Source organism: Squalius cephalus (genome assembly GCF_949319135.1).
Source record: "Squalius cephalus genome assembly, chromosome: 15".
In the NCBI taxonomy this organism is placed as follows: Eukaryota; Metazoa; Chordata; class Actinopteri; order Cypriniformes; family Leuciscidae; genus Squalius; species Squalius cephalus.
In genome coordinates, this window is record NC_137136.1 from 25626610 (window position 1) to 25640475 (window position 13866).

The 13866-nt window shown below is 36.4% G+C and overlaps 1 protein-coding gene across 2 annotated transcripts in view; it reads left to right on the forward strand.

Moving 5' to 3' along the window:
* ano10a (anoctamin 10a) overlaps positions 1 to 13866 on the forward strand; it is a 46161-nt gene that overhangs the window by 19996 nt on the left and 12299 nt on the right. For both annotated transcript variants that reach the window (XM_079895500.1, XM_079895499.1), the window contains exon 12: positions 421 to 549. In XM_079895500.1, the coding sequence (XP_079751626.1) occupies positions 421 to 549 (129 nt within the window). The remainder of the gene's footprint in view (positions 1 to 420; positions 550 to 13866) is intronic.

A 13866-nucleotide genomic window follows, 5' to 3' on the forward strand; every position in this document is an offset into this window, starting at 1 on the left:
GTCACAATACTTAAACAATGCTGTATTTAACACACCAGTGTTATTTTAGTATTATTTATAAACTATGATGGTATTTATTCATATTTTGAATTAGCTTTTATTTTTATACTTTGTTTTCACTTTAGTTGAGTTTAGATTTTCAGCTATTTTTTATGTGCCTTAATGATTTTTATTAGTTATTTTCTATTTCTATTTCTAACAAAAATATTTCTATTTGCATTTTAGTAATTTTAGTACTGCACCTTGAACATATGTTTCATTTTTTTAAGTTTAAAATTGTCATCTAATGTTTAGATTTGATTTTATTTCAGCTATATTTCAATTACGTAAATGATTTTTTAAATGTTTTAGTTAACAACAATAGCACTGTTACGCACACACACTCACAAAAAATAACATTTGGGCTTTTTATTCTTCCAGTTGGCATTCGAGACAATGAGTGTTATCGCCGTGGTGACCAACTGTGCCTTGATTGGTTTGTCTCCACAAGTGAACGCGTACTTCCCTGAATCAGAGACTCAGCTGATCCTAGTTGTGGTGGCGATAGAGGTAACATATCCTCTCCTTTCCTCACAACATGATAACCCATAACCCCCTTTTGCAATGGCCCAAATTGTCCATAAGGTGGCATCAGTGAGCTGCTTTCCTTTCTGTGTGTATATGAGTGTTAAAGGGTGCTAAACTTGGCTGTAGTCCTTGTTTCCTTAACCGCCATCCTAGTGGTTTGGATAATGCAGGACACATAGTGTGCTAGACATTGTCAGATTGTGTAACAGAAGAATCCAGAACCCCACTACCGTGAAACTCCAGTCCATATGGGTTAACATCAGAATTAAACAGGAAGCATGGAGAGAAACACACACTCGCACACAGACACACACTAGAGACGGGTGTTTTTTGGGAGAGAGAAAAACAGAACTCCTGATATTCTGTGTGATCCTGGTGGGGATCTGGGGAGGAATTCATTGTGCCATGTCTTGTTTTCCGCTAATTAAACTTCGCAGTAATCACTGGAGTTGTAATTAGGCCACACTGATTCACGCACAGCATCAGTGTACCATGACAGAATTTTAAATAAAACTCGAAACCGGGAGTGTTGAGGGAATAGAAAAGTCTTTACAAACCTCAAAAGTCTGTGTGTGGCTTTGTTGTTTCGTTCTGCAACATTAAATCCAGTAAACTTTATCCAAATTGACTGAAGTCAGAGAGGATGTGCATGTTAAATCAAAAGCAAATGGTAGTGTTGGTCAGAAATTGTAATTCAGATTGATTGGATTGAGTTTGGCCGCTGTGAATTGATTTGTTTAGGGCTGGTGCAGCTGGGATACGTGTATGCTGGGAACACAGGGCGCACTGCTCTAAATCAACAGTGTTTGTGGGTGATTGTGTGGCTACACTGTTTCTCTGACGTGTTCTAATCATTTCCTGTGATGGTCATGACGCTTTCGACCTCGATGGCGGATGCTACAGACATAATATATATATGGGCCATTCTACAGAATTGGTGCAAACTGCTGTCCCACAACCAAAAAACACATTTATAAAACATTTAAGTATTCAAATTTGAGATGTTTACAAAGATCCTTCTATTATCTATTGAATCCCACAATGATATTTAAAATATCAGTAAGCTTAAAGCTGCATTCCGTAACGTTTTTGGGTTAAAAATTATCCAAAATAAATTTTTGAGAAAGTACATAACCAGCCAGTGTTCAAAACTATCTGGTTGCCTGAGCTCGATTCAAAATGGTAAGCTTGTAATAATGTATTTAATTCCAGTGGTACTGGTGGATTTTCGAGCATGTCTTTGCATCATTACGTCACATCTGTACACATAAAGAAGGAGTCTCGGCTAGTAGGCTATGAGTGTGAGGATGTTGGAGGTTGAGATTTATAGCCTTTTCTCACAGCACTTGATGTAATTAAACTTATCAATTTGATGGTGGATCCAGAAAGGTTCAAACGACAATCTCCAGTGACAAGTGGAGATTCACCCGTTGTAAAACTCAAAAGACTTTGGAGTGGCTACAGAAAAAAAGAGACTGCAACCGGCCCATGCAAAAACAAGGATAAATATCGGGAGGGCATTAAATGTAGTCACGCAATGCTGATGTTGTTAACATTTACAATTTGAGAACAAAGTATAATTTGCACGGTAATTGGCGCGATTTACTGCAATGTTTTTTTCCCCTTAGTTGGTCAGAACAAAAGTGGATGTTACTTACTTCTTCAGACGACATTTTCCGGTGAAAATTCTTATGTTGGTCATACTTCCAAAAAGTAGAATCTGTGATTGCGAATGACAGTATCCACGCCGGCGCGGTGATTGACAGCCGCACATTCTCCTCAAAACATTGGATTCAACCGCGCTGTGCCGTGCCGAGGCACAACCCACGTAAAGTTGAAAATTCCGCGAATAACTGCAATTACAGATTTCGAACAGAGATGGCGACAAAGAAGAACAACTACGGACTGCAGCTTTAATAAATATAAAATCATCATTTATTGGGTACTTTCAATTGGGAGGTGGCTGTCCCGAACCCTAACCCCTAAATTTCAACTTTAAAAAAAAATTATATTGAAATGTTTTTTTACATTTTTTCCATTGTTGTTTTTAAAAGTATCTTTTTGATTTCTTTTAAAAAGTAAAAAAAAACAACAACATTTATTTTATATTTTATTTTTAAATCATGAAACTTTATGTAAAAAAAAATGTGTCCTGCATTTTCATGTTACTACCGAAACAGTGTGTGTTTTAGTCCATTGGCTGAGACTGATTTTAACCACACCCCTACATTTTTGAATATTCAATATACACGGGAAATATTCCTGTGTCCCTCTCTCTCATAGCTGCTCTTTCATTGTAGACAGGTGCCATCATTTTGAGGGAAATGTGTTCAGAAGTCTGAAAATCTGTGTGTAACTTTAAGGAACATCACTACCAAACACATTTTTTTGTTCTGCAATTAAGCAAACTTTTTTGGGTGTTATTCCATAAAATATTTTTGTTTTTATGTGTGCACAACTGTTCAGAACTGTGCTAGGTAACCATGTGCTGGTTATGAACTAGGCTCAAAAGTATTTAAAATCATCACTACCGAAACATGTGGTGAAGTGTGTGTGTGTGTATATATTGTATATATTTATATATAAAATGGAACTGCTTCTGAAAAAAATATCCATCTATGTATTTATTTTTTCTCAAGGTCAGTGTTGACAAAGTTACAGTTTTTTTTTTTTTTTTTGCCTTTATAGGGCAGTATAGGGCCGTTTCCACATTTTAGAATGATAGTCAAATCATTCATTATGTAATGAACAAAATCCATCATCTTATAACTAAAAATGAAGCATTTAAAGCTATTAGATCAACTATCAATCTATACATTTTTTGATTTAAAAGGTATCATCAGGATAATATTTGTTGTTTTAGGATGATGGAATCATGTTTTTCAGGACCAGTTCAATTTAAAAAATAGATACAGAAAACAAATTACTACTAGAAGTTCGTTTCACATCACAGGTTTTCATTCTGCCACCGAAACATTAAAGATAAAGCATGACTATATTTATACGTGCCAGGGTTATTACTAAAACTAAATCTAAAACCATAAAATACCATTCAATTCATTTTTATTGAAATAAAATAAACGTTAACTGAAGTAAATAAGATATAATAAAACTTAAACTTATTTTATTTCAGCTAGCTGCCAAGACAACATTTCTTTTAATTTTTCATCTAGTTTAACTAGATGTAGTAAAATAACTAAAACTGAAATAAAAATAAATAAAAACGAATAAAAATTACAAAAATGCACAACTAAATTACTAAAACTTTTACTAAAATTAAAATAATGGAAAATATATAAACCACTTCAAAATATTAATAAAAGACTATCTTGATTGATAGTATCTCAATAATACTAAAATTGTGAACGACTGATCTGGTCATGAGCTGGTTCTTCTATAAGCTGTTATTCAATAATTGGTCAAAAAGACTCACATGAGGTATTGATTTCAGTCAATTTAAATTAATTGAGCTTAAATCAGTGAAATTAATGACTCTTTGTTCATATGACAGCTTGTATTTTTAAATATATTACCAAAAATTTTTTTTTTTTTTTTGTTGTTGTTGTTGTTGTTAAATCTTTAAGGACAAATGTTGTATGCAAGGTGCTTCCTCAAAATTGATAAAATTATTGTTAATGGAATTGTTAAGGAGCCTATAAATTCCTTAAGATTCTACTCCTTACTATCTATAAAGATTCTGTCTCATTAACCCACTGTACTGTGTGTATGCGCACATTTGTATGTCACTTTTTTTAGGCACTTTTCAAGGCTGTCTTTATATATTTTATTGAGTCTGTTAGTTCATTAAGTGGAGTGAGCAGGGATTGGCATTGGATCAGCATAAGCGGATGGGGGAAGGTCTGGCTCTTCTGGACTGCAGAGCAGTCTGATGTATAGATTCTTTCAGAAGTAGTAACAGTGTTTACTACTCACTGTAACACAATATCAGGTGCGTTCATGCCATGTCGTAATTACCATAATGATTCTGAACTGTAAAAAGCCTTCATGTGCTTGTAGATCATAGTACTTAGTAATTACAACGTGTAAACATGTTATTTTCTGAGAGCTACGGCTTGTACCAGATGGTGTACCACCTGACCACTGCAGATTTAAAGTGTGTCCTATTTGAAGCGGCAGACCAATGTATGACGTCTAACTAGTGCGAGAGCGATTCGAAAGCAAACGGAGCTTTATTTACGGCAATAGAGTGGTGCAGGTATGACGTCACTTTGTAGGCCAACCAGCAGTTAGCATCACACAAAAACCCAATAGGATTTTCCCATAGGCTTTTGGATTAACATTAACTTTTCTGTGGTCAACAAAAGGTAATGATACTTGCATGTTTTGTCCATCAAGATAATTGTCACAGATGAACACAACTTTTATTAATTTTGAAGCCTAAATGCAGTCGCAAGAAGTAATAAGCTAAAGGTAGGCTATAAACGGACTACACCACGGTCGCTCGACTTCAACGTCACCATCACTAAGATTCCAACAACTCTTTCAGTTTTTATCTAAAAACATTTTCCCCAAACTTTATAGTTCGAATAGTTTATAAGAGCACAATTATATACGTAACGATGCTGTAAAAGCTGACTGAGTTGACCTTTTCGGCGTGATGACCTTCAATCTCTTCGACAGCCTCCCATTTAGCCACTTGTTAGCAACTGCCTTTTTCAAGACATGTTACAGCTTAAAAAGATCACGAGTGGGTAATATTGATGTATTTTATGTCATAGAATAGAATGTGAAAGTGTCTCGAGCTTGTGTTCACCACAGACCTTATTTCAGCCATTTAAACAAAACCCCATTCAAAAAACCCATTGACCTCGGGACGATGGAACCGGAGGAGCTAAAATGCTAGCTCGCTTCCGCGTTTTGGCCTACAAAGTGATGTTATACCTGCACCCCTCTATTACGACATGACGTGACGCAGCATAAACAAAGGAACAAACACAGGAAAGACAGAACAAAAAAAACCCGTCAAAATAAGAGTCTTGGGTCTGCTCACACAGAACACGTTTTTCTATTCCACTGCACTTCCTTTCTATTGTTTTTCAATGGAAATACGCTTTAGACGGACATGTGTTGTCAATTGCATATGTATCTCGTGTCTTTTGCAGTGTCTCGCGCATGACACGCCCTTTTCAAAAAACAGCGCTCAAGTTATAATAGGTTCGACTTTTTTAAAAAAAACGTGTCTTTTTTCATTCCACTGACCTGCGTCTAACGTTTTGTACTTTAAAAACGTGTTCTGTGTGAATGGCCTCCTTAGGGCAGAAAAACACAGGCAAACCATTGCAATAGTATGCCATTAAATTATCATTATGGCATGAAATGATCAAACAGGATGGTTCATAATTACTGTTGAAAAATATCTTCTTGCTATTGAAGCTTGTTTCCACACTTAATTAAAAAAAAAAAGAAGGTAATTGCGACTTTTTATCTAAATTCTGACTTTTTTTCTCAGAATTGTGATATAAATATATAGCTCTGAGAAAATAAGTCAGAATTGTTAGGAAAAAAGTAGCACTTATATTTTATCACTTAATATTCAATTAAGTGCCTGCATTGACACCATAATATGATAACTTTTTTCACCCTTTTTTTGCCCATCTACCAGGCAAAAATCATAAGTGTGTTCGTTTTGAAAAGTAATAGCGCATCTTACCTCAAAAAGCCACATGATTTGAGATGATATTCATGTCTGTAGCACAAACAGTGCAAGATTAATGTTTAATACTTAAAGGTATAGCGGAGGATTTTCTTTTTCCGGGTGGATCATCAAGACTATTGGTCATCCTAAGTGTCAATCATTCTGGTGATATGTTTACGTAAGGCCGTCGTACGTGCTCGTCCCTAGGTAGTTTTCGCTTTCTGTGCATGCGCACTTTCAGGTGTATATGTGTGGTGAGCTACGGTTTCAGCCATTCCTTTGAAAATGGCTGAGGGTCGCAAGAGAAAAAAAGTCTACGAGGTGTATGAGAAGAAGAGAAAGGCCGCAGAAGATAGAAACAAGACCAGAGTGTTTTTGGGAGAATATTTCACACGATGGCGTGCGCTCAAAACACAGGTTGGGCTTCCCACTGATGCCTCAGTCGCGAAGTTTCTACTCGACAGGTAAAGTTTGGCATGCTATTTGGAGAAATCCATTTAAAATCACTGCTAGTAAAAGTTAATGTAAGCTATGATTAGCGATGCTAGCCCTGGCACAAGTCACGCACCGCGTAGACACGGTAAACATCTCAATTTGCTCTCTCATGCACACGTTTAATAGGCGTTCCCTCTCGGGATCAGGTAGAGTGTTGCGCATGTGCATTTTTTCAAAAAGTGGAGAGGGCGGTTCTTTTCTAAAATTCGTGAAAATCCTCCGCTGTACCTTTAAGTGTTTTTTCAACCCTAGGTTTGAGCCGTTGTAACAGATATTCTGTAGGTCTGATGGTATTTAAATATAGGAAAACATGGATTTATTGTTTTTTTGTTGCATAAATGAGAAAATCATCCAAAAAAGATTAATGCAGAAATAATCTGTGACCTCAAAGGTCATCTTTTAATGATGGGTAATGCAAATGTTCCCTCGCTTTGTTATCTATTCTTTACTTTGCTTTTGTGTGCAGTGTCACTGGCTCACGGTGGAATGAATCAGAGAGGTTTGTAAGTGTGTGTGTGTGTGTCATTGCTGGTATTTCTCAGAGCCATGACTGCTGCCTATTTTTGGGCCATTCGATACTCAGGTAATTACACGATGACATGCCTCAGAGAGCAGTAACTAGGCAACAGTGTAGCCACGGTGACAGGAGACGGCTGAGGATCAGGAAGAACTGAAAAGCTTGATGGTAGAGAGGGGATGACTGTGACCTCTGAGAGAGAGAGAGAGAAAGAGAGAGAGAGAGATTTGTCTACAAGCAAATGCACACACGTAATAAAGCAAAACAATGATTTTTCAAACATTTTGGATGTTTTAGGGGCGAATTCATTTTCAAGGGCAATTCAGGGGTGTAAATTGCTCAAATGCAATGTATTGCTTTGACTAAATAAATAACTTACTAACTTAACTGAATTTTAGCTTTAAAGTAGTTATACTTTTTTTTTACTTGTTTAAATGTATCTGTTATGTATGGAAGCTTGTTTCCGCCACTGAATAAAAAGTAAAAAAGGCAACTTTTTATCGTACAATTCTGACTTTATTTATCATAATTACGTGATATAAACTCGCAATTGCGAGAAAAAAAGTTAGAATTGCGAGAAAAAAAGTCGAATTGCGAGTTTATACTTCAGCCCTATCTTAACGATCTAAGCGCATGGTCTAATGCATGAATGCAAGCAAGTGCACTCAGGGTGTGTCCGAATACACTTTTGCTAGTTTAACGATGGGAAAAATGGTCGGCGCACCCGGCGCTTGGTCTAAAATGGTTGTCCCTATTCTCTTAACGAGTAATGGGTGTGATTTGGGCGTAACATGAAATAAACCAACCAGTGTCTCATCTACCATTCCCAAGCCAGTTGCGCTCGCGCCATGGCGGATTCGCTATTTACATGACAGAATTTGAAAGCGGAAAGACTGAATGCTTCTCCAGAGAGCAAATAGATCAACTTGTGCGCGAGGTTAAAGCACGCAAGCAGACCATCTACGGGACAAGCCGGATTCCACAACATTAATCTTTTACATTGTAATCCTTTTATTTTTAATATTTGGCAAGTTTGTGTGTGCCTGTGTGTGTAATAAGCAGTGTAAGCACGTTGTGGACCCGCCTATAGGCTCACATTACTAACGCGCTCTTTAAATAACAAAAAAAAAATATTGCACATTCTATTTCAGTTGCCTCAAAATAGCAACGCTCCAACAATGCGCCTGAACACATCTCGTTTTCAGACCAGCACGCCCATCGGCGCATAAATAGGCCCAAATGCATTTGCTATTTAAACAACGTGGCGCAGGACGTGAAAATGATAACTGCATCGGGCTGAAACTAGCAAAAAACACTTGCGTTGCGTTTGGCGCTGCATTGCGCCGGGTGTATGATAGGGCCCTTCATGTTTAAACACTATCTACATAAGAGCCAGCGGCAAATTCCCAAAGGACTGAAGATTCCCAAAAGATAAAGCTGTACATGAGCGCTGAACAGGACAGAACAGCGTACATGAGCGCGCCAACAGTTGGACTGGAGCTTACATCTCAGAAAATGTCTAATTGTCAAATACAGTGCTATGCATAAGTTTAGACACCCATGCTAAAGTTGACTAAAAAGAGGAATAAAAAATCATCTTTTGGAAATTGAACTTAATGCCTTAATTAAAAAAAATTAGGAAAAATCCAACCTTTTAGGACACCAATTTTCTTTGTGAATGAATAATGTATCGTAAATAAATAAATGTTCTTCCTTAAAATACAGGGTGCATAAGTTTGGACACCCCTATGTTAAATTCCCATAGAGGCAGGCAGATTTTTATTTTTAAAGGCCAGTTACTTCATGGATCCAGGATACTATGCATCCTGATAAAGTTTCCTTGGTCTCTGGAATTAAAATAGCCCCACATCATCACATAGCCTTCACCATACCTAGAGATTGGCATGGTTTTATTTCAGTTAGCCTAATAGCTGGTTTGATTTGCATTGAGAGATGATCTTATGGAAAGTACCCCATGCCAATCTCTTATGCACCCTGTATTTTAAGGAAGAACATTTATTTATTTACGATACATTATTCATTCACAAAGAAAATTGGTGTCCTTAAAGGTTGGATTTTTCCTAATTTTTTAAATTAAGGCATTAAGTTCAATTTCCAAAAGATGATTTTTTATTCCTCTTTTTATTCAACTTTAGCATGGGTGTCTAAACTTATGTATAGCACTGTAGGTACCATGTTTATATTTATATATAAGTCGCATATATGAGGTCTAAATAACTACATTCTTGCATAAAAAACACTTAAAACTACATTCTGTGACACAACAACAGTAGTATTCGTAAAATAATGGTGGTTTGCTCGTCCGCCATGACACTCTTTTTGAGAAATGCTGTAAGCGGAGTGATACAAAGGGTGAAAAGGTTCCCATGGTGATACTGGTAGAATATCCCATGGCTGGAAAGGCTCTCAGCCAATCAGAATTGAGAACCAGAACAAACTGTTGCATAAGGGATAATGTGCATCCAGCCGTTGCAAAATGGCAGCAGATGCGTTTGTATGAAACGAGAGAGCGAGTCTGCAGTACTGGATGACATCATTAAATAATGTACTCAAAATATTGATTTGAGTTTTAATATTTTATTCGCTTACTAAATCGGGGAATAACATACCACTGGATGGCGCAGAATCAAGTATTCCACAGAACCGTGTAATAAAATAGAATAAAACATGAAAATATCTTGAGCTTGTGTTCACCAAAGTTCTTATTTCAGGCATTTGACAAAAACCCATTCAAAAAACCCATTAACTTCAGGATTATGGAACCGGAGGTGCTAAAATGTTAACTCGTTTCCGGGTTTTGGCCTACAAAAATACATCATCCTTGCAGCACTCTATTCAGCACGTTTTTGTAATTTGACATTGTGTGACATTATTGTCGTACTATACTATATCTAAGAATCTCTCATTGTGAACTTTGCCATTATCTGCAGCATGGCTTTCTATGGGAATATTTCAAAGAGCGAATACGGTTTTCATATAATCTGATTTGACTGCGACTGTCTAGATGTCAGTGGTTAAATTAGCAATCGGTCAAGATGAGAGTGTGTGTATTTGTGTACACCCCACCCAGCGAGTGTTCATGTTAACAGGCTGACAGGCTCTTCCAGGGCTGTTTAACTGAAGACTGTTATGTTCCATGACTCCCTAACCATGTCTGACATGCTGCAAGATCAGATGTGTGTCTCTCTCTCTCTCACGTCTTAAAGAGGATGACGGCTAGCCTGGAAACACTCTGACACCTCTCCGACACGCATATCCCTCCAGTTCACCGGTCACACATGAGATTGGTCACCAACAGGCTGAACAAATCAATGGCTGTACCATTTCCTTTCTCACAATTCTTTAGTTATATACTACATTGCAATACAATGTTGTCTTTAAAATGAGTGAAATTTCATGGGCAAAAAAGGTCCACTGTCCATTGTCAATAATGTAGTGATGCATAAAGCACAGTTCACTCAGAAGCCAAACAGCTTTCTGTTGGTCAGTGCGCTGAACATGTGCGACCAACTTGAATCTGTTGTGAAATTTGTGATTCCAATCGAAATGACTGAATTTCGCGAAAACAGCAAACAAAAATTTGGAGAACAGCGGTAAATGTGACCACACCCCTTTCTATTCTATTCTATTCTATTCTATTCTATTCTATTCTATTCTATTCTATTCCAGTGTACCCTTAATGCATCTTTGGTTGGATTTGATATTATAGCTCCTTTAGTAATAAGGTTTTATTAAGGTTCTGTTTACCTATTCTATTCAATATTTGTCTGTATTTGTGTTGTGGCTGCACTTTGAAGTACATCAGCAATCATGATTATTCTATTCTATTCTATTCTATTCTATTCTATTCTATTCTATTCTATTCTATTCCTAATGAGTCGCTTTTTGCTTTTGATAGTATAGCTCCTTTAATATTAGGATTTTACTACAAGGATTCTATTCTATTCTATTCTATTCTATTCTATTCTATTCTATTCTATTCTATTCTATTATACTCCTAATGAGTCGCTGTTTGCTTTTGATAGTATAGCTCCTTTAATATTAGGATTTTACTACAAGGATTCTATTCTATTCTATTCTATTCTATTCTATTCTATTCTATTCTATTCTATTCTATTCTATTCTATTCGAGTGTACTCCCAATGAGTCTATGTTTGCTTTTGATTGTATAGCTCCTTTAATAATATGATTTTTTATAAGGATTCTATTCTATTCTATTCTATACTATTACACTCCTAATGAGTCGCTGTTTGCTTTTGATAGTATAGCTCCTTTAATATTAGGATTTTACTACAAGGATTCTATTCTATTCTATTCTGTTCTATTCTATTCTATTCTATTCTATTCTATTCTATTCTATTCTATTCTATTCTATTCTATTCTATTCTATTCTATTCTATTCTATTCTATTCTATTCTAGTGTACTCCCAATGAGTCTATGTTTGCTTTTGATAGTATAGCTCCTTTAATAATATGATTTTTATAAGGATTCTATTCTATTCTATTCTATTCTATTATACTCCTAATGAGTCGGTGTTTGCTTTTGATAGTATAGCTCCTTTAATATTAGGATTTTACTACAAGGATTCTATTCTATTCTATTCTATTCTATTCTATTCTATTCTATTCTATTCTATTCTATTCTATTATACTCCTAATGAGTCGCTGTTTGCTTTTGATAGTATAGCTCCTTTAATATTAGGATTTTACTACAAGGATTCTATTCTATTCTATTCTATTCTATTCTATTCTATTCTATTCTATTCTATTCTATTCTATTCTATTCTATTCTATTCGAGTGTACTCCCAATGAGTCTATGTTTGCTTTTGATAGTATAGCTCCTTTAATAATATGATTTTTATAAGGATTCTATTCTATTCTATTCTATTCTATTCTATTCTATTCTATTCTATTCTATTCTATTCTAGTGGACTCTTAATTAGTATCTGGTTGCTTTTGATAGAATAGCTCCTTTAATAATATGATTTTATTCTGTATAACTATTCAAACAATTCTATATTTGTCTGTATTTGTAGTGTTGCTGCCCTTTGATGTACTTCTGCAGTCATGATACATTTGTTTGTTAAAGACAATTTTTTCTCTTGGAGAAAAATGTGACTACAGAAATAATCAGGGCTTTGTTCTCTCATTATATCAGATCTTAGAATCTCAGTGTCTGCATCACACCCCCTCTCTCTCGCTCTCAGACAGCAATCAGGCTGAAGAGAGGGTGGCATTTTCCACAGTTCACGCTCAAATGCAACATCATTTTGAGTCACACTTCTGCACCTGCTCTGTGTGTTTTAAGCAGTGCCCTGCAGGAGACTGTGCTTGTCTGTTACTGATGTACTGTTGTTGAAAAATCACTGATGAATCATTCAGTCAGCGCTCTCAAACCTCTGAGTGTAGAGTCCTTTTTTAGGCTTGCTGATGGAGATTTGCTTTTAATTTTTTAAAAACACGGTGGTTCTATTACAAATCCTGGTGAGCTACTTACCTAGTGTCAGGTTTTGGGTATGTAAAAGGAGTGAGGACTCAAGTGCAGGACAATGGGTATTTAATGATAATAAAATAAAACAAAACAGACAACAAAAACTACCACGAGGGGGATGACTTGACTTGACTTGACTTGACTTGACACATGGAGAATAAATAGGGAGCACAAACAAAGCAGGTAACGAGTGAGGACAGGTGGGCCAAATGAACCAATAATCAGGTAACAAGATGGTTAGACAATCGACAGGAGAGCACATAGCACAAGGAAACACACGACAATCCATGTGCTCACACAAAACGTGACAAACACATGAGCACATGGGCCGCAAACAGAATCACCAGCTATGTGCCCCAACAAAAGAAGACATGAACACGCAGCTAATGAGAACACTCATAAGCCACGTGTTCACACAAAACATGACAACATGACAGCACGCAGCCAGTGAAAGACACAAGCTGCAATGCAACACAGCACAAGACAAAACATGACATGAAAGCACATGAAACAAGGCACACAGACAAGACAAAACAGGAGTGTCAGGGTTCTGTCACAAAACCAAGAAATAGACGACAGAAGTGACCAAATTTAACCAAATTCTAAAGGTGTGATAACATTTACCGATGTTCAGTGAATTTTCGCAATTTACACAATCTGTCATTTCTTGTGAGGGCGAAATATTTCCGCAGACAATTTTGCATCAGGTTCAAGTTGGTCACGCAAATTTGCCACAAGCACATTAAAAAAATTGTTTTACTAACAACTTAAAATCCATTTAATTAAAAACTGAAAAAGTATGGAAATACATTGCTCCATTAAAGCTGACAATTACACCCAATATTTGCATATGCTGTGTTTTTATTATCCCATTATCAGCTTTGCAATTGCTAACATCATTATTATTTGATTTCTATGAGTTTCTTAGTGTAAGACAGTTGAGGTCTTGCACTAAGAGGACAGTTGAGGCTGTGCCATGACTCCTTAAGATTTACCTCGATTTCGACTTTTCCAGGACGAGTCGCTCGTGTTCAGTTGTCCTGAGGTTTCCTCAGCCAACACAGCAGTAACTCTGAAGCTGATGCCCTGGGCTGTTTCCTCAGCCTTTCTGAATCTGG